The following is a 21,681-nucleotide window of genomic DNA, read 5'->3' on the forward strand; positions in this document are numbered from 1 at the left end:
AATAATGTGCTTAACAAAGCTTAAGATTGTTGACTGCTGTTTATTCCACCCAGGACAAAGAAGCAAAAACTCTGAGGAATTCTGAGACAAAAGCAGAAGGTATGCCAGCGTTTTTCCGTTCCTTAGTCTCACGCTAGCTCATTTCAATGTGTGGTTTTTTTTTTTGGTACTTTGTACCATATTTAGAGATCTTTCTAAGCACTTCGTCTACTGTCTTTACAATAGACAACCACAACGACGAGGAGATGGAGGTTCACCAGGAGAGATCGGCTAAAAAACTCCCAGACTTTAACGAGTTAAAAGCAGAGGGTATGTTTTCTTTCCTTAAAGATAATTTGTGTTATCCGGTTTTAACATTTTCTGGTAACGTGATGTTATTTTTGTTTTGTTTTTTTGTAGGTAACCGCATGGCTGCTTCCAACAAAATTGAGACCCAGCCGGTTCCTGAAGTTGCTCCTGCTGTAGATCTGGAGGGACAGCAAGCGAAGCCTTTGGATGAGAACGGTCACTCTGACCAGCCTGCAGACGGTCTTCAGAGGGTCTTCATGGTGGCGGCCAGACTGGCCCGGAAAAAACGCCTGTTCTTGGACCTCCCCAAGGAACAGCAAGACGTTGTCGTGCAAGAGCTTGGTGTGTGTCACTGGGACCTGGAGAACTTGAAGCGTTTATCGGACACGGATATGCTAGAGAGTATCGTGAAGTCAATGAGGGAAACGATCCTCTCGGAAGTGCAAGAATCCCCGTTTTTTTCCATCATTACCGACAAGGTGGTGTCTGTGGATGACCAGAAGTACGTTCCTGTGTTTGTCCGGTACGTGGACAGTTTCACCCCCAAAGTGGAGCTTTTAGGGTTTCTGCCCTTGGACTCGAGTTCTGATCCAGATACCCAAGCTAAGACTCTCTCAGGCATCCTCTCAGAGGAGTGGGGACTCCAAATGGGATGCTGTCGTGCCCAGTCCTTTATGTGCATGGGTGCTGGGGGTCAAGGTCTGAGAAAGCTATCCTTAGGATTCTTGGAGAGCTTTCCCCTCGCTGTGAACACACCCAGTGAATCCTGCGGACTTGCTTATTGGCTGTCAGTAAGCCTTCATAACGACCCCATCGCGAAGGTGCTAGGCGTAGTCGAGGACCTGTTACTTTTCTTCGATCAGTCGCCGAGACTGCACGTCGAGCTTTCTCAGACGAGGGAAGGTCTCTTGAATACTCCTCGGGAAGCCCTCGCCGAGGTCCCAGAAACGTGTTTGTCGAAGTGGAAAAAGACGGAGGATTTCTTTGACATTCTGGTGGACATGCTGGAGGGAGTCCTGAGTTGCCTCGACTCTGTTAGCGACAATGCCGACGGTTCGTGGAGTAACAGCATGTCGATACCTGCGCTGATGCTCTCCACAGCCATTAGGGAATCGGACTTTGTCATTTCCCTTGTAATCCTTAAGAACGCCTGCGCTCCGCTGCGGAACTGCAGCACGGTGTTCCGCTGCGGCAACCCGGCCGATATCATCTGCGAGCTGGAGAAGATCCCTGTTATAATAGAGTCCCTCGTTAAGATGTTGGAGAACATCACTGTTGTGCACTGTACCTGGTTCGAGGAGGCAACCCAGCTTGCTGCCAAAGTTGCCGGGGCCCTCTCGTATCCAGACATGGTCTACAGCTATGAGTCTCCGGAGGTAGGCTACAGAGAGACGGTCAGCGTGCCCGTCTTGAGCGGTCTGATCGAGGAAATGAAGTTTAACTTTTCAGAGTGTCACCTGAAAGCCCTCCGGGTCCTTTCTCTGCTTCCCACATGCAATCCTCTGCCCATTCTCCCAGAGGCACCAGAGAAGCTCTACACCATCTACCAAAGTGATCTACCTGAGCCAGACTCGGCAGAGGAAGAGATAAATGCGTGGTCCACTGTCTGGTTAGAGAAGTATCAAGACAGCTCGCTGCCCACCTCGATCTCGGAGACTCTGCACCACCCTGAAGCTAAGGGTCACCCTAACGTGACGACTCTTCTGAGACTCGTCGCTGTGCTGCCTAGCATTAGCATGGAGTGTGATCTGATGAAGACCACTCTGAACTCGTTGAGGAGCTTGATCGGGAACGACTGCGGCGGCGCCAGCAAGACCAACACGGTAATGCTTCTTATGCATCGTCCCATGCTGCGGACTTTGGAGCAAGTCATCGACAAATGTATGGAAATTGACGCAAAGAGCCATGGCTTTCTTTCTCCGGTGTGTATATATGCACAGTAATACAAGTTCAGAGATTTAATTGCGCTTACCGTGTGCTTACTAAAGCTGTTTGATGTTTTTAGGTGAAGGAGAGTCTCCGTGTTATGAAAATGGATAGCGGTGAGTAGTTTTCCTTTCGGACACATTACGGTGTGGTGATGTGTAAGGATGACGTTGTCTTTTTCTTTCTTTCTCTTCCTGTTCAGACGCAGATGAGGTTCCTTCAGAGGAAAAGGTCTATACTACCACATCTGAGGTTTCAGAGATAACAAATGGCACAGTTCCAATCATCGTACAAGACCAGCCCACAACTTCAGCTCAGTGTGACACTGGAGGTGTGCAACGTAATCATGCTCTCGGTATCTTTATCCTAATAAAATAAAATAATTTCTCTCTCTGTTTCTCTGGTCACTATTATACTTTTCCCTCTGTTTCCAGAGATAAGCACTTCTGCCCTAGATGGTATCACTGCAACGCCAAAGGATAGTGCCATGGAAATAAATGCTTCCAACGGACAAGCCGAGATACGAGAACCTTCTCCCATCAGCACCGCTGGTCAATTAGCAGCTACGTATCCAAACGAAACTGAAATTAGTTCGTCCACAGTGAGTGCGTCTGACGACGCTCCAGAAGAACAGGATGGTCCTAAAGAGCACAAGGCAACAGCCCAAGGTGTAACCGCAGAGCTACAAAATGGAAACGTGGAGCTTCTGTCTGAAGTGGCAGCCCAAAGTATCACCACCGAGCCTGTTACAGCATCCACGGATATCACCATGGAGCTTGTAGAACCCGTTACAAAATCCGAACCGGGAGGCCAGAGTGCAGAGCCAGTCGGCGCAGAACCAATCGCAGTAGGCGAAGATGCCACCACCGAAGAAACGGCAGTGGCGCAGGATGCCTCCACAAAGCCAGAAGTGGCGGCACAGGGCGTTGCTGTAGAGCCTGTAACGTCAGCACAGGATGCTGTTCCAGAGCCGGGTAAAGCAGCTGTGGATGTCTCCATGGAGCTTATAGAACCTGCAACCGAAGTGCCAGCTCAGGTTACCACCACAGAGCCTCTTGCAGCATCCAACGACATCCCAAAAGAGTCCACGGTAGTGATCGAGCCTGTTGGAGCAGACCAAGGTGTTACTGTGGAACACGAAGCAGCAGAACAAGGTGTCACGAGTTTGTTAGATGTGGCAGCTGAGAGTGGCATCAGAGAGCCTGTTGCAGATGCAGAGGATGTCACCAAGAGTGTTACCACAGAAGCTGCAACCCAGGGTGTCACTGCCAAGGAGCCATCACCAGCAATCCACGGGATCAGTACGAACCCAATCGCTGTACTCCCGGAGGTCACCAATGAGCTTGTTGCAACTGGACAAGATGCTACTACAAAGCACGATGCCCAGGAAATCACGAAACAACCTGACTTGGAAGAAGTCCAATGTGGAACGGCAGCACAGGGCTTCACCACAGAGCCTGAAACCTCACCCCAAAGCATCACCAAGAAACCAGATGCAGCAGTTGAGGATGTCCCCAAAGAATTTGCTCCAGCAATAGCACAATATGACATCACCACTAACCCCTCAGCACCAGCCCAAGATCAAGGAATAGCATCCGGAGACACAATAACAGAACCCCAAAAAACTCAAGGTGTCGCCCCTAGTAATGAACCCACAACAGCTCTGGAAGTGACCGGGAAACCTGTAACGTTACCTCAGAATCCAGGCAGTGAGACCAACATAGCTCAGGGTGTCACCTCTGTGACTGCATCAGAAGCCCAGAATCTTTCCAGAGCAGAAGTACAGGATGTCACCACACAACCTGTAGCAACGGGACACGACTTCAGCTTGGACGACCAGAGTGTCTCTGAAGAACCAATAACAGCATCCCCGGCTGCCACGAATCCCTCGGTAACAGTGCTGTGTGGGGAGTCTGTTACAGCCCCGCCCCCTGCTGAGTCCATATCCAAGCAAGAGGTCACCACGAAGAACGAGCCGGCAGCAGAGGATGTTGCTATGGACACCACCGAAGCAGATCAGGGTGTTTCCTTACCACCCGCAGTAACAGCCGAGGGTATTGTTCCTACAGAATCGACAGCAGAGCATGTCCCTATGGAGCTTGATGCGGCGTCAGAAAAAATGACGACAGAACCCGCAGAAACGGTCCAAGATGTTGTGATGGAGAGCCCAGATGAATCTGAAAAAGTGGCTCGGGATGTCACCATGGAACCTATTGCAGAAATCCAGGATGTCCCCATGGGTCCCTCTGTAGAAACTGAAGATACTGACCTAAAGACTGGTGTTCAAAGTAAGGTCACGGCATCTCCTCAGAATGGGACTTGCGAGTCCAAAACACCTGCTTCGGATGGCTTAGACGAGGCCGAATCTGCCAACGAAGTCGGTGCTGTCCAGACTACCGCAGCAATAAAGGATTCCACAAGCGATTCGAACAACTCTACAGCAGCCGAGGTCAAGCACACAACTGTCCAAGATGATCCCGAGCAATCCTATGCAATAGCTCAAGATGGCACAGATCCCTCCAGAGCAGTAGCACAAGCAGCGGATGAAGACGTCACTGAACCCCACAAGGGGGTCTTGTCGTTCTACAGCACCCCTGCTCAAGAGGCATTTTTCAGCGAAATTCAAAGTGCAAAGTTCTTTTCTATTATTTGTGAACAGCAAATAGAGATAGAAGGACATACGTATATCCCCGTAGGGATCTGTTACCTGGAAAAACGCAAGACGCCGTGCGAGGACGTGCTGGCTTACGTCCCGCTTGACCAAGACATTGCCGTCTTTGTAGATACCATGACTGCGGCTCTGTCCGAGAAGTGGGGTTTGAACTTGGCCTTCTGTCGGGGGCAAAGCGTGCTGACTGTAGGGGCGGCAGGTGCACAGGTGAGAGCAGCGGCAGCGTTGTTGGCTCAGAAGTACCCACACGCTGTCCGAACTTTCAGCTCCTCGGTGTCCCTGAACACGTGGCTGGCCAAATCATGTATCGTCTCCGAGATAGCCGACAGCTACACGTGGGTGGAGAGGATGCTCCAGTGGGTGACGGAGGATGAAGAGAAACGGGCCGTGTTACACAAAATGGTCGCCTCCCTGTACCAAAACGATGCCGTGAAGCACAGTGACCTGACCGACAGGCTGAGCAGAAGCCAATGGGAGAGGAGCCACGACACTCTGGATCTTACCGTCGAAGTCCTGGAAGCCATCATGCTCAGTTTGAACGACATAAAGGAAAACCATGACGTCCAGGCGGAAAGGACGCAGGCCGGTGACTTCCTCATCATCCTGCAGAACTTCGAGTTCATCTTGACGCTCGTGATCATGAAAAACGTCCTGGGTCCAACAAAAACTTTAAGCCAGAATCTCCAGGGCCAGCCTCTGGACGTGTACGGAGCTCTGAACGGTCTGTCCGAAGTACTCGCTTCACTGAGCGATATTAAGACCAACATCGACGTGCACCTTCAAAGCTGGTACCAAGAAGCAGTGGCTTTCGCCTCCAAGTTACAGATCAGTGTCGACCTCACTTCACAAGAGTGCTTGATCATTTACTGTAGAGACATTGTTAGCAAAGGAGCGATCGATCACTCTGTTTGCGAGATCGCCGAGCTTTGCTCGGCCCGCACTCTGTCGGCCGTGCGCTGCATGCAGGTCGTGCCTTATGTCATATCCGAGACGAAAGGATGCTGCACAGACCCTGACCTTTTCAAGGCGTACCAGGACGATCTACCGGACTTGAGCTCTCTGCAGGCGGAGCTTCTAAAGTGGCGGGAGAAGTGGTCGGACGTTGACACCGCTCGACAGCCTGTTCCCGCCGGTCTTCTAGACACGCTCAATGCCGCGGACGCCGAGTCGTTCCCCAACATCGAGACACTTCTCAGGCTGCTCGTGGTCATGCCTTGCTTCAGAAAAGAGGATTTGATCAGACAGGGAAAGAAGAGTCTTGTCGAGTTCAACCAACAGAGATCATTACTCGAGCTGTATCCTTTATAGAGTGCTAACTGCCCCCTAAAACTAGTTTTCCATTAATTAGGGTGTCGTATACAGTGTGTTACTCGCTCTGTATTCCTGGTTACAGCTGATCAAATCTGAGCGTAGGTTTCAGTAGGGTTTTTTTTGTTGTTGTTTTTGTTTTTTTTTGTTTGTTTTTTTAAATTAGAGATCTAATTAGAACTGTACACTTTTAGTATAATCTGATTGTTTTATTATTTTTTTGTTTTGTTGTCTTATTTTTATCTTGTGTGTGATGTGGACTAAGAAAGAGGACTGCCTACAGGGACCAATGTCTTGCCAAAAAATAAGCGGGGGGAAAAAAGAAGGAGGGAGAAAAAAAACAAAAAAAACAACGCCCTAGCCGGGGCTCTAATGCTTTTGTGCCTTTATGCAAAACCTTACCCTGACTCTTGGAACATAAGGACTAAGTTTGTCTGCAAGAACGCTTTCAAGCCAAGCTTTTTGGAAGCTTCCGAGCATCTTCAGGAACTTTTACGATTTCTTTTTTTTTTTTTTTTTTTTTTTTTAAATCATTGAATCCTGTAAAAAGAACTAACAATCCAGATGTGTTCGATCCAGTTACACTCATTTAGTCAGATAACCTGTGGGTTTTCGAATCACCTGAATCATGTCACGGTCATCCACATGGCACAGACGCTGAAATGCTTACGTTCCATTGTGTGTCAAAAACAAGTTTCATTTGTTTGCAGTTTGACTTGGATGCATTGGTTTCTGTAAACACTTTCTCCCAAAAATCCTTCTCATGGAAAGAAGGATTCAAATATATATATTTGACTAAAATAAATAAAAACGATTTAAATGAAACCTCTTTCTCCACACTTTAATTCGGAGTCTAAGACTGTGGCTGCAGCGTCGGAAAATGTCCACCAGAGGGCGGTGTTGGCTTGGTGTCGGCTTGGTGTTGTGGCTTTGGGAAGTGATTGGTTGCCTTCTTGCCAATCAGAAGTGTCTCTCCTGTCTTTGGTTTACTTTGAAAACGTGTGTAATAATTAGTAAAAGTTAATTTAACGTTCGATTCGTTGTTTGAAATTATCCTGTTGTCTGTGTTTCCGACCTCGAATGCAGGGTTGCGCTGTACTGTTTTTGTCACAAATCGCGAAATAATTATTAGACAAACCGGTTGAGGGAGTGTCTGAAATTTTGGAGCAAAGTTACGTCACCTAATCGCATTTTTGGTCTTTCGCAAGAGAATCTTCCAAGACTTTCCTTTTCTATTTTTTAACCTATGCAAAATGACGTTAAGGAAACGTTCGTGTAACTTGTTCGGAAGGAGTCTCCGGTGTCGGTGCTTTGTAACAGTCGGAGGTAAAGCTGTAACTTCACGTTTGCAACATCTTCACTGCGGTAACATGACAAGTGACGAGCTGCGTTTGTTTATTTATTTGTTTATTTTTTTATCTTATTAACTTTGAGAGAGAGAGAGAGAATGAAGAGCAGGTGGTGAGGGAACGAGTGTTTATAGCTGCTGAAACGTAAGCGTGAACAGGAACGGACTCGTTTTGCAGACTTTCCAACATTAAATATAACAATAAATGGTTAACAATAAGTATGGCGAACGAACTTGTAATCGTTGGTAAGTTGCTGTGGGATAAGCGGATGAAGACACTTTTGGACGTTACGTCATCGTGAAATAATCGACGCTGAGATAGAAACTTCAATTCAATTTTATTTGTATAGCGCTTTTTACAATAGACATTGTCTCAAAGCAGCTTTACAGAAATATCAATATGGTATACAGATATTAAAGGTGTGAATTTATCCCAACTGAGCAAGCCACTGAGTGGCGACGGTGGCGAGGAAAAACTCCCTAAGATGTTTTAAGAGGAAGAAACCTTGAGAGGAACCCGACTCAGAAGGGAACCCGTCCTCATCTGGGTAACAACAGATAGTGTGAAAAAGTTCATTATGGATTTATATGAAGTCTGTATGGTGTTAAGAGCAGCCGTAGTCCCAGCAGTCTGGAATTAAAGAAGATTTGAGCTCCATCCAGAGGCGGAAAGGATAGACATCATAATTAATCGGCTCCTTTTGTGCACAAATCAGACATTGCAGTGCATTATGATGTTTGGCAGCAGCTCGGGTACAGCGTACATCGCTTCTCTACCAGCTTTTGTAGTGTATTATGGGTCTTAAATAGTGTTCTAGATATCCTGCAGCATTTTCAGACTGCGTTATTGATGTCGGATCCTGAAAGCGATGCACGTGCTGGTGAATACAGCGTAGCCTGAGACGCGTCTTATCGAAACAGACAATACTTTCTTCAAGATAAAGTTTCGCACGAGGGCACTGGGTAACGCTTCAAAACAAATTCCAGCACCTTCTTACGAGGACATAAGGTCTCATGAGGTTAAGTTAAATTGTTTGCTTTAGAAGTAATATATGGAGCGCTGAAACGGCTGATCGTTCGGTTCTTCATGGTGTCAGGGTGGGGTTTTTATTTTATTCCTCCATTTTACATCCTGAATGCTTTATTTGTTCTTCTATTAAAACAACAACAAAAAAAAACATTGGCATAAATCCTACGTTACTCCACCACTTCCTACCACAGTCGTCTCTATTCATGCTCTGGGTTAAACAAAGTTAATCATTAATCCTTTTACTCTGGAGGCTTGTTTAGTTTTTTTTGTCCTCTTGCCTTTTAAACAGCGGGCATGGTTCGCTGTAGCATGTTGATGATTTGCAGGACGACTCTGTGTGTGTGTGTGTGTGTGAGAGAACACAGATCCATCACGGGGTATTGTTTTCAGGGTTAGATCTTTTTAAGATGTCGCTGAGGAGCAATCAGTCTCCCATTTTCCTTTAGCCTTGGACCTCAGGATCGGCTTCAGGGGCCGACGACCTCTGACCTTTTTAGCATTGTTGCTTGTGAGAAAGGCAGCGAGGTTGGCGAGCGAAGTCGTAGAGGAGCATTAACAAGGCCGTGCTGTGGTAACTGCAGCCACAAATCAATCGAGGAAGGGTGTATTAACTTAATTGTGAAGGAACGCCTTTGTGTAGAAAAACCCATGAGGTTCACAGTTTTCTAGGAGCTTCTGTTGAATGACTAAACAATTCCACACCGATCAGTTCGTTTGGTGTAAACATTGCCGAGATGTTGACCAGGAACCCGATTGTTACAACACATCGCCATGATACATGTCTGTTCTCTAGGGACATATTCAATAATAATAATAATAATAATAATAATAATAATAATAATAATAAAAATAACCGTCCCCCAAAAAATTCCTCAGTTGCGATTTTGTGTGAAGAGTCTGTTTCCACACAGACAGCCCAGAGTCTCGTCTCCTCTCTTGTCCGCGAATGTGTTTTCCATCCGACTGCAGAATTTGTCCCCCCCCCCCCCCCCCCCCCATGGTGCAATCAATTATTTTTATTTGTGAGATCTCGAACCTGTGTTTCGTCTTCAGTATCTCTTACAATCACAACACTCGGACGAGTCCCAGTTCTGTGCGACGTGTTCGACACGTGTTCGCGTTTAAATACGACGACTAATGAATTTAGCGATAGGATTCTTCTCTCTCCGAGTGACAGATCTGCTCTGCCGGTGGAAACGAATCTCCACGGCTTTGCAGCTCTGTTCCAACTTCACATGTACGCGTTTGAAGGAAAAGTCCGTCCCGAATGCCTTGCGTGTTAAATCTTTATCGTTAACACGTGGTCTGGGGTTTAATTTTATAATAAAATTGAGTTACTGTACTTTCTGAAAGCCTGAACTTTAGGTCAAATTTCTGACCTGATCTTTTGGACTTTTGTTAGCAACGAGCTAGCCAGGTAACTGTGAGTGGTGTGTGTTTTCCTCCTCAGGACGGTGTACTGTAGAGTCCGTGTGTTAGATTTAATACGTGAATATGTCTGGAGTAAGCTTGTGTGTGTATACAGAATAACAGATTTATGGTAAGAAGTGCTTATCGCTGTGTTTATCGCTGATGCTCTGAGCGGCCATTTTGATTTGGTGTGACTTGCTGAACTTGAGTTTTGACCGTTCTAAGTTGTTTTGAGTTCCAAGGTTATCGCGATCCTGTCGCTATCGCTTCCTTTTCTGCTCAAACAGATGGACTTCCAGAGCTTCGGAGTTTTATGCCGTAAGTGACCAAACACATTCGTGCAAAATGTCATTTAGCCACACCCACAAAACCCCATAAAAGGCAAAGCTTAGAGAGAGAGAGAGCTGAAATGACCAAATGAAGACTAAACGGTGATTGTGATCTTTCATGTTGTTCATGTTTGTTGTTTAATGTCTTAAATTGCTGCGTATAGTCAGAGCGGTTAAAACCCGACGGCGTAAATCCGTAGATGAGATCACGGTGACTCGTCGACATGGTGTACGATTCGAAGCCGATCGAGCGAGGTTCAAATGCTCGTGCAAACGGTTTTACGAGTTAACCTTTCGCAAGAAACGCCGACGCTTCTGTCTTGTGCTCTTGAGCCTGGGATTAATCTCTTTCCTGTTCTTCCCCCATCGTTCCGTCTGAAAGACGTTCCCTTTTCAGCTGTTCGTCCTCGCTCTGTGATCTCAGCCGACAGGACAGCTTGTCCGTAAGCCGAAACATGTCTCATCCTTTCCCTCCCTCCCCCCGAACAAGGGCCTGATTGTCAGTGTTCCCGTCGGTGTGAAAGTAAGATCTCTGGGGGCGTCTCTGAGGTTCATCCCATCAGCAAACGGATCCATCTCCCTCGTTTACACGCCGTATTGTTCCTGCGTTCTGAGGTTCCCCTTCTGCAGTCGAGGAATTTTAATGCAGAATTTATCAGCGGCATCTCTCGAGCCGTGGCTTAAAACCCCGTCTGCTTCATCGGGAGTTATGAAAGCCGAGAGGACGGGTGGCTCGGCTTCGCTCCCGGCTACGAGAACAGGTCTGTGTTTGTGGACGCCGTTAGATATTAACTAGAAGACAGGAACTCTGAATCTAGCCATCTGTTCTGTGGTCCCGAGAGCTAGATGTTTAATTCCTCACAGGTCCAGGGTATAAAGAAGAACATAATGAGCAGTCGTTTAACTGGGTAAGTGTGCATTACCATCTCCTCTCCAACACACACACATTTAGAACAACGGTTCTTTAAGGTTTAATTGCATAATTAATTAAAGGTTCTTTCTCTCCTAATTATCCAATGAAACCTTTTCTTTTTTTTAATTGTTGAAAGGTCCAGGAAGCTATAAAAGTTTGATAGTTTTCTAGGTGTTAAGAAGGGGGGAAAACAACCTCAAACTATTGCTTGTTAATCACACACTGGCCCAATAAACACGCACACTATATATTATAAAATAAAGGAAAAGGGTTCTTCGAGGGTTCTTCTAAGCATCCAGAATTCGGAACCATTTCTGGAAGACGGTTGTAGGGTTCCTCCAGAGGGAGATCTGGAGAACTCGGTGTTGTAAACAGTGTAGAGCGTCGTGAGAACACTTTGACGTTGGCTAGAAACGTTCCTATGTTTTTCTGACGTTTATTTATTTATTTATTTATTTATTTTTGCTGAAACGTCTCGTTTTAAAAAGTTTGGCTGCTTTCAGCTTCATAGAACTTTTAAGGGTTCTCCCAGAGGAACATCCAAACAACCCTTAAGGGCCTGTAAATGTATTATTTTATTTATTTGAATGTAGGAGCCACAGAGGTGATGACTGTGCTAACAAGTCAGTCGGAGGCTAACAGGCGGAGCGGAGGAGAAAACACTTGACCACAGATTAAAGCCGAGCGCATTTCTGTGGACGAGACGGGGTTTATTCGGAGCAAGGTAAAAAGGGGTTTTCTGTACCGAGCGAGCGACGAGACGACAGTGCTGCTTTCTTTATTCCCCACTGACTCACAAGTCCAAGGTTCATGAAATCACAGGTCAAAGGTCACCTACATCTTTTGTTAATCTCCGAGACTGGTAAAGAATAACTCGACTGGAACCCTGGAGCTGTTTGCTGTAAGAGCCGAGCTCAAGTCTAATCGTGTCCACAAGCAGCACACGAGACCGAGTCCAAGCACTTAACTGGATTTCATTTCAAGTTTTCTGTCTGACTCACACACACACACTCTTTCTCTCTCTCTCTCTCTCTCTCTCTCTCTCTCTCTCTCTCTCTCTCTCTCTCTCTCTCTGTCTCTCTCTCATATGTTCGCCGCAAGTAAAACGAGCTCATCGCCAAGATCCGATCTGTAACATGCGCCAAATCACATCAACCCAATCTGTCTCTCATGACTGTATCATGGCTTTCTTTCTTAGATTATTTCATTCCCTCTTCCTCCCCCCCTCTCTCTTTTCTTTCCCCCTCTTTTTCTTTCTTTTAAAGCACTCTCCTTTGGCTTGAGCATGGTTTTCTTTCTTTCTTAGTCTCTCTCTTCTTTCTTTGAAACACTCTCCTTTGGCTGTGGCATGGCTTTCTTTCTTAGATTGTTTCATTCTCTTTCTCTCCCCCTCTCCTCCCCCCTTTCTCTATCTCTTTCTTTTAAAGTACCCTCCTTTGGCTTTAGCATGGCTTTCTTTCTTGTTTGGTCTCTCTCTCTCTCTCTCTCTCTCTCTCTCTCTCTCTCTCTCTCTCTCTCTCACTCTCACTCTCACTCACTCTTTTTCATTTTCTTTGAAACACTCTCCTTTGGATGTAGCATGGCTTTCTTTCTTGCATTGTTTCATCTCCCTCTCTGCCCCCCCCCTGTCTCCCCCCCCCCGTCTCCCTCCCCCCCCATCTCCCTCTCTCTCTCTCTCTCACTCTCTCCCCTCTGTCTCTCACTCTCTCTCACTCTCTCTCTCCCCTCTCACTCTCTCCTCTCTCTCTCTCACTCTCTCTCTCCCCTGTCTCTCTCTCTCTCTCTCTCTCCCCTCTGACTCCCTCTCTCTCTCTCTCTCTCTCTCTCTCTCCTGTCTCTCTCTCACTCTCTCCTGTCTCCCTCTCTCTCTCTCCTCTGTCTCTCTCTCTCTCTCTCTCTCTCTCTCTCCCCTCTGTCTCCCTCTCTCTCTCCCTCCCTCTCTGTCTCTCTCCCTACCTTTTTCTTTCTCTCTCATCCCACCGCTCTTTATTTTTCTCTTTCTTTGTGCTGCAGATTTGAGCAGAAACGTGCGTAACCCCCGGGAGATTACGGTAGAATTCCTAAAATAACTGCGTATTTCTCGGCCTCTTCACTTCAAGCGTATTAGGACCGTGTGCCGCTGATTAATCGGGTTCCTTTCGAGAAGCAGTGTCGGGTTTGAACGAGGCTCGGCTCTGAGCCGGATTTACCTTGTGAGTGGGAGTGATTCGGAGTGATTGAGTTACGGCCCTGTCGGCTTTAGCCCCCTCCCCCTCCGTGAGGATTGACTTTCAGCTCCTCGTAGCAGAGTTCTGATTTCTTTTCTCTAATCCCGGCCCAGTCGTATCGATCAGAACCAGATGTGGTGGCACAATTTATCTATTGTTCCGTCCCGTGGCCACTTTGTGCCCCTTAAATCTACACGCCATTAGCTTGTTCGTCCCCAGGCCCGAGCCTTTACCTCCCACAGCGTGTTGTGCGTTCCTGACATCTCACGTGCGATTTAACGCTGCGGTTAGAACTTTCTCACCAAGACCTCGACTCTGTTCTTCTTCTGACTCTGCGTTTCTCACACACCTGATTACTTCAATATCCAGTTGTGGCTAATTAAATGAAAAGCAGGCTCATGACGGAAGCCATTTTGACTTTCTGCGTGTTTACTCTGGAGAACGCTCGGTCTCGCACACGAGGACGCGTCCCGGTACGACGGAGACGAGAGCATCTCATCTGTATCCACCTTCGCAAAAGTCCCCTCACCAGATGACCACTGCTTTGATCTTGTTATTCAGGAAGCAATCGAAAATGTTCAAGAACACGGACACACACACAGAGGACTGTAGAGTATTTGGCCCTCTTGCTGGACTGCGGTTTAATTTTTCACCCGTCTTTCATGCTGACTCAGGAACAAGCCTCCATTGTCTCACGTCTTACACTTCCTTGTTTCTCCCACCTATTTTATCATTCGCAAGTGGCAAGATCAAACACGGCACCGGAGAAACACTGCGAGAGAGAAAGCGAGCGAGAGAGAGAGAGAGAGAGAGAGAGAGAGAGAGAGAGAGAGAGAGAGAGAGAGAGAATCTCTCCAGAGAGGATATGCGATGTGGTGAGGAGACTTTTCTCAAACTGTGACGGAGCTGAAATGAGACAAAACCAGTAAAGGAAAAGTTTCTGCTGAATTTCTCCAACTGTGATTCACAACCGTGGTGTTCTACACGTCCAGCTGGATTAAGAATAAACGGGTCGGTAGAACCCTAAAATTCGCAGGAACCTCGTAGGAGCGCTTAAAACCGCTACGTAAAAGCGTTCTCAAATCACCAAAAGATCTACACTTTCAGAAAATGTACACCACTTAACAGGTTCTTCTGGCGTTGGAAGTTACTTTTATAATTATCCCATAAACTCTTAACCCTACAACAACCCTTGTATTTAACGGGTAAGTGTGTTTACACAACCCTCCAAATGACCGCTCGTTATTTTTACGTTTACGAACGGCGTACGAGTTTTTCCATCAGAAAGAGTTCCACATAGAACACTCCTTAAGAACTGAAGAACCTTTTAATTATCCAATGAACCCCCAAAGAACCAGTGACGATCCCCCCCCCCCCCCCCCCCCCCCCAAATGTACCAAGTAGCAGGTCAGCTAAATATTCAACTTCCATGTGTTAAGAAGAAAATAATGAGCTGTGATTGGTGGATTTTATATCCAACACTACGCACCCAGTGAATCGGTTAATCATAAGGTCCTTCCCGTCTAAAACGGGTTCTCCTCGGAGCCGTGTCCGATTAGCCAAACCCACAACTGACATGTTGAACGTCTCGTAATGAATCGTAGAAAATTCGGTTCCGAATTGAACTCCGACTCATCGTCGTTTGTCGAAGAACTGAGGGTTTTAAATGTTTCATAAAAGTGTTTGGAGAACATGAGGTTTTTTTTTTTCTAGTTGAGCTGAAACATTTAAGTTATTAGTCGTGTCTCGTTTCAGGTTGTAGACCTTTTTAAGAGTGTAGGAACGGCCGTGATGCCGATAATCCCTAACAGGAACGAGGTTTGTCTCGTCATCTTTCTCCGCTCATGCAAGGACACGGCCTTTTCCAGTTGTTTTCGACGGAACATGGTCACTAAAAACGTCTGTAAGTGCAGACGAAACAGATGAGCGGCATGTTTATGATTACACGCACGCACACAATGCTGAAGTTGTTTTTAATATTCTGATCGTACACGTCGTGTTTAACGTCGCTGCAGAGCCGTGACCTCGGCGTGACCGGCGCCGGACCGTTCCGTAGTCGCCGTAGGTCTGTGCGTCGAGTCAGCATGTGTCCCCGAAGCCATTGAAGTCGACAGGAAACGTTTAGACAAGCGCCTCCCGTCTGCTACACGAAAGGAACCCGAAGCCTGAGTGCCGAAGAAGTGCTCCGAAACAAATGGCACCCTCTGAAGAGCAGCGGCTCAGTGACCTCGGACCTGGCTGCTCCTGCTGAGAACGATTCTCCTCGGGTCCGTTTTCACAACCGCGCACGCCCGACTCACAACTCCGGCCAACGTTTTATTCCTAATGACAAATGACAGATTAATGAGAGATCAGAAGAATGCACAACGCAACCCAAAGCAATCAGGGACGGTAAGCAGAACGTCAACGTGGACCGCTTTCACTCCGTGCCTTAAAAGAAAATCGTGCAGAACTTCCTCGGAAAATAATAAACGTTTATATTTAGGTGTTTGGAAGTTAGACTATCTATTTACGAGGCTCTTTGCGGCCTGTTTGTTTGATTAAACGTTTCGATAAAATTCGACGGGTTTCAAAAGAAAGGCGGCGGCGTCACAGCTCGAGTAAATGGAAAAGGAGCGTATTTACTGCAGCTGTAATGGTGTATTTCCTCTCGGCTCAAACAGTCAGTCAGCAGAAGCCTCTCCATCTCACACACACACACACACACACTCACTCGCTCGCTCACTGCTGGGCTTTTGATGTCACACACTCATTCCTGCTCTGTTTGTACTACAATAACAGAGACTTTTGAAGACACAGCGCCGTCTGCAATGGAGAAGCACGGTCCACGCTGTTTACTTTCTGTATTAGTCATGTTTATACATTCATACGGTGTTCACATTTTCCTTTTCCTAATTTGATTATTATTAATAATAATTATTAAACACCTCCTGTATAACTACTGTTTATAATAACAATATTTAAAGTATAATTTGGACTCAATATTCCGTGTGTCCAAAACAATGACAGTGAAGGAGGAGTCTAACATTAAGATGAAAAGTAAATAAAACTCACTTGAGCGCTTGTGTGTGTGTGTGTGTGTGTGTGTGTGTGTGTGTGTGTGTGTGTGTGTGTGTGTGTGTGTGTGTGTGTGTGTGTGTGTGTGTGTGTAAAACAGACATGAAAGTGGCTTTAATCATAAGCGGCCCCGCTGTAGAAGAGCACAGACTGTTCTCATGTCAAATCCTGCGGCTTCCTTAATAAATGACAAACAAAATCCCTTCGTTTTCAATAAAAACGGGACATTAGATGGAAAAGTAATCCTTCTGGGATCCTTTGGAATCTTCAGGGTCAAGAGTTGATCGTGTTTGTGTGCTTTACCTCCGACTGTTACAAAGCGCTGACACTGGAGACTCCTTCCGTAGGCTACACGGTGCATTTACAGCAAGCTTCGCCAGAGCAACAATTTTTTTAAAGCTGTTTATTATGAGTGGAGCGTCCATCGTATACGCCCCTGTGACGCCTGTGCTCTGATAGTGTAGTGACTTCTGGAATATACATCTCTATATCTATCTATCTATCTATCTATCTATAAATAAAATCAGCATGAGCTCAGCTGTAGTCAGTGGTGCTTTCAGAAGTGTTAATCCTCCACTTTACATCATCTACATACTGTAATGAGTGTTTATACAGACAGAACCTTACCTTTTACAGGTTGGAGGAGCTGAGCTGAGCCTTACAGCATAATCATCACACTGAAACACACACACACACACACACCTTCTCACTGAACCACCAGCGCGCACACAGCTATGGTCAGATGGCTCAGCTATGAGGAAGTTGTACTCTTTCAAGACTCATGCCCTGAGGCTCAGTGGTAAAGCCCTTGCCTTTTGGTGCTGACGTCACGGGTTCGAATCTGCTTCTGTTCCGTTTTCCTGAAACACGAGGACAGTTTCTGAAAAATAAATACACTAAAGGAAAACCTTGCTCTCAGCAGGTACGTGTGTGTATATAATTAATATGCATAATATAATATATAAATGTAGCAAGTAAAAAAAATATATATATAATTATAATTATCTTTTAGTTTATATCACTGATACACAGCACAAAGTGCACTTATAAAGCAAAACTCACCCGAACCAGTTCTCGAACCCTGATCATCACCGTGAGCTTCCATCTCACTTATCCCCTGAGTCACCTGTGACTACACTTAAAACATTCTTTTTTGGCAATTCATCTTTTACTTTACTTCAGCTATCTGCTACAAAGTGTGCTTCGAAGCCAAGCTTTGAACCCTGAACACCACAGTGAGACTCATGTTCATTGCACTGAGAACTGACCCATGGGCCTCACGCTGAGCCACTGGCACCTACAGACTGCGTCACTCTTTTTTTGGAGGTTTATCCTTTATTATTCACACCAACATGAGCAATTATATTGTAAAATTGTACATTCTGGGCAGCATGGAGGAATCGTAACTGAGTCTTGAACCATAAACCTCACTCTGAGACACCTGCGCGTCTACTCACCTGCACGCTGAGTCCCCAGTGAGACGGAGTTAAGGATCATCATAGAAAATCCCAAAAAAAAAATGTCGTCGTCTCATAGCTACAGGCTTCCAGGTTCAACTCTGACCTCGGCTTACCAACCGTCTCCAGGATAAAGTGAGTGTTGATCATAAGGTGAGTGTTGATCATGTGTGTCTTTCCAAAAAAAAGAAACAATGTGTACGTCAAGTGTATTTCAAAAGTCTTGTGTTAACCCCTTAAGTCTTAAGCTGGAATGATTGACAGCTACACAAGATCAACCACATACGGAGACGCTACACAAGCTCGGCCAATCAGCATATGAAGCTGGAATGATTGACAGTTGTGTCGGTGTTCTGAACTCTCCGATATTAACCTCCACGATCCTTACATTGTGTCCAAACTTACAGCAAATGGAAACGTTGATTTGTGGTCAATTCTATCAGTGAGTGATGAAAAAATACAAGATAATTTCCCATGATATTTAAAGCTTAAAATACGAAGCCTTGAGGAGTTTTTGGCGAACGATGAATCGGGAGAATTTCACAACACTGCTGAAATTGAATCCCTAAAAATACAAGAAATGCATTTTCACGATCTGAGCCCAAAACACCTTTCTCATTTCTGAGGCAGGAGGAAAACCTCTCGAGGCGAGGCGAGGCGACGAGACGAGACGAGGCGAGACCCAGAGCGAGCATGTGTTCACTTTAAACCTCCAGGGTGCTCTGAGTAAACAGTGTGTGTGGCTTTGGGATACGTGGCAGAGGAAATGGAGCATCTGGGGGTCTGATGATGCTTCAGATAAAAGGAGGAAAGATCACCGCAAAATATAAACCGTGAAGGTGATTCGTTTAAGAAAACCTTACGGCATTAAAACACACACACGCTTAAACGCACACACACACACACACACACATGGTCACAGAGAACCCCATTACAAAATGAGCAACAATTACTGAACTGATTTACCGAATCGGGGCAGAAATTTTCCAGCGCATTTGGACGACGTGTGTTTTCTTTCCGTGAGTCATTTCGGCTCTGTAAGGCGCGCTGGCTTGCTTTGCCCCCTGTGAACTGGCCCAAAGTAGGTGTGTGTGTGTGTGTAAGCATGTGTGTGTGCTTGGCCGGTGGTTCAAAGCGGACAGGAATTGCGAGCCTGTGTGTTAAAACGGCAGCGCAGATGCTTCATCGTGCTTGGGGTTCATCTCCAGCCCCTCGTGACCCGGTAAACAGGTTTCTGCCGTTCGCAGTTCACCGTCACTGGATGTTTCTCGCTTTCCTCGCGGTGACGCGAGTGGGTGTTATTTTCTCGCCTCTGTCCAAGCTCACTTTCAAATCTGGGCTTTCGTTGGAGCAGACATCATTTTACAACAGAACTGAGAAGTGGACCGTCTTTATATCTGTAACGATACGATATGATACAAGTTTATAATCACAGGCCCAAATCTTAATATACTTACCCCCCTCATGGAGAAGCTCCACCGTCACCCAGAACATAATCATCCTATAACAGCACACAGCCGCGTTTTATTCCTCTCATACCACAGCAATTGGTTCTTTATTAAAGAACGTCGTCATTCTGTATCCGTTACAAAAACAAGTGCGTTCCTGTCCGCGCTGACGTTACAGCAGCTACAAACACCGAGTCGTTCCCTCACCAGCCCTCTCTTCATCCCCTCTCTTTATTCTCTCTCTTCACGTTAATAAGACAGAGAAACCGCAAAGAAGCGTAAACTCCTCTAGCCTGAAAACCTTACAGCTTTACATCTGTCTGTTACACAGCACTGACACTGGAGACTCCTTATCATCAGGGTGGATACCAAAGTGTGTGTCAGCGTTGGTAGTTAAGATTCGGGATGACTGTGGTGTCAGTTCAGTGTAACGCTGGATGCGAGGTTGTAGCGTTCGCGTTTCAGGAGCGCTCGCCGCCGCCCCCTATATCGACAAGTCTGTATTGAACAGCGAAGGAGTGAAGACGAGATTTTCACAGCGAAAGTGAAACACTCGGATTGTCCAAGATGGCGTCCTCTATAAATTTCACAATAAAGCCGAAGTGTAGTGTTTATAGAGGACAGGAATCGTGTCCAGCTGTGTCCGAGACCGTGTGAGAAACCGACACCGAACCTCACACGCTATATTTATACTTATATTTGTGAGGAATGACTTGTTTGTTCACAATAAAGGCCTGTTAGATAGGTCTGTTTTATCTAGAATGAGGAATCCGTCTCAGCGGGAAGGTTTTGATTCGGAGAGAGAAGCCGGCGTTTGAGATTGCGTCCACGTCTGCGCGGTGTGTAAACACGACGTTGTGTGTGTTGTGTTTGCTTTCCCATCGCTTTTGGGTGGAAAGTCGAACTCGGCTCTGGTTTCTCACATCCCACGAGATTAACCTCTGATTGTAAAAGCTATCAAGAGAGCAGAGGTCAGAGCAGAAGCCTGTGTGTGTGTGTGTGTGTGTGTGTGTGGGAGAGAGAGAAAATCTTCACGTATCAATGAGAATATTATGTCTAAATATAACCCTCGTGTCTGAGACCTGCCTCAGAAAGATTGTTCTTCATTATCCTGAAACGCTTAAGTTTCCAAACTCTAGGCGTAATCGTTTAAACCTGTGATACACCAGCGTGCTCTTGCTCTGTAGTCAAGGTCATGCGAGGTCACTTTGGACTTTGTGTCGCTTATTGGAAAATGCGGTTAGAGCTGATTCGATTAGCGAGAATACGCCAGTGAGCAGCGAGGGTCCGGTCACGCTGAACGAGTCCTCGTGTACTGAAGGTTTTTATAAACGTCTGATCAAAGGCGTGCACTAACTGATCCGGACAGCTAAATCCAATCAATCTTACACACTTTATACACTCACGGACAGAAAGATCCAGTCTGACGTCAGGTGTTGATTAGTTTTCTATAACGGCGGCTCTGACACTAGTGCAGCTGCACATCACAGCTTTATTTTAATATTAACGCGCTTTCTGATATGTTGTCGTTTCTATAGCAACAGTGATTTGTATAATGGGTTCTCCATGCAGAAAAGGACTTTTTAAAAAAAAACTTTTTCTTTTTCTGTAACTGTAAAATGTATGGAAGGAGTCTCCAGTGTCAGTGCTGTGTAACAGTCAGAGATGAAGCTGTAACTTTAAGTTCTCCCACATCTTCAGATCAGACCAGTTTACACTTCTTTGCGGTTTCTCGGTAACGTGCGTAACAAACTTTTTAACTTGAAGAGAGAGAATAAAGAGAGGGAATAGAGAGAGAGAATAGAGAGAGGGAATAGAGAGAGGGGATAGAGAGAGAAAATAGAGAGAGGGGATAGAGAGAGATAATAGAGAGAGGGGATAGAGAGAGGGAATAGAGAGAGGGGATAGAGAGAGAAAATAGAGAGAGGGGATAGAGAGAGATAATAGAGAGAGGGGATAGAGAGAGGGAATAGAGAGAGATAATAAAGAGAGGGAATAGAGAGGGAATAGAGAGAGGGAATAGAGAGAGGGAATAGAGAGGGAATAGAGAGAGGGAATAGAGAGAGGGAATAGAGGGAAAGAATAGAGAGAGGGGATAGAGAGAGGGAATAGAGAGAGGGGATAGAGAGAGATAATAAAGAGAGGGAATAGAGAGAGGGAGTAGAGAGAGATAATAAAGAGAGGGAATAGAGAGAGGGAATAGAGAGAGGGGATAGAGAGAGATAATAGAGAGAGGGAATAGAGAGAGAGAATATAGAGAGAAAATATAGAGAGGGAATAGTGAGGGAA

At 46.0% G+C, this 21,681-nt stretch overlaps 1 protein-coding gene across 1 annotated transcript in view; it reads left to right on the forward strand.

The window, feature by feature from the left end:
• si:dkey-250d21.1 (uncharacterized) overlaps positions 1 to 7,018 on the forward strand; it is a 14,562-nt gene extending 7,544 nt beyond the window's left edge. The window contains exons 8-13 of the mRNA XM_017488651.3: positions 54 to 99; positions 226 to 309; positions 400 to 2,210; positions 2,294 to 2,330; positions 2,417 to 2,545; positions 2,649 to 7,018. Coding sequence (XP_017344140.2) covers positions 54 to 99; positions 226 to 309; positions 400 to 2,210; positions 2,294 to 2,330; positions 2,417 to 2,545; positions 2,649 to 6,193 — 5,652 coding nt within the window. The 3' untranslated portion in view covers positions 6,194 to 7,018. The remainder of the gene's footprint in view (positions 1 to 53; positions 100 to 225; positions 310 to 399; positions 2,211 to 2,293; positions 2,331 to 2,416; positions 2,546 to 2,648) is intronic.
• Positions 7,019 to 21,681: the final 14,663 nt, after the last annotated feature.

This window comes from Ictalurus punctatus, chromosome 16 (genome assembly GCF_001660625.3).
Source record: "Ictalurus punctatus breed USDA103 chromosome 16, Coco_2.0, whole genome shotgun sequence".
Taxonomy (NCBI): Eukaryota; Metazoa; Chordata; class Actinopteri; order Siluriformes; family Ictaluridae; genus Ictalurus; species Ictalurus punctatus.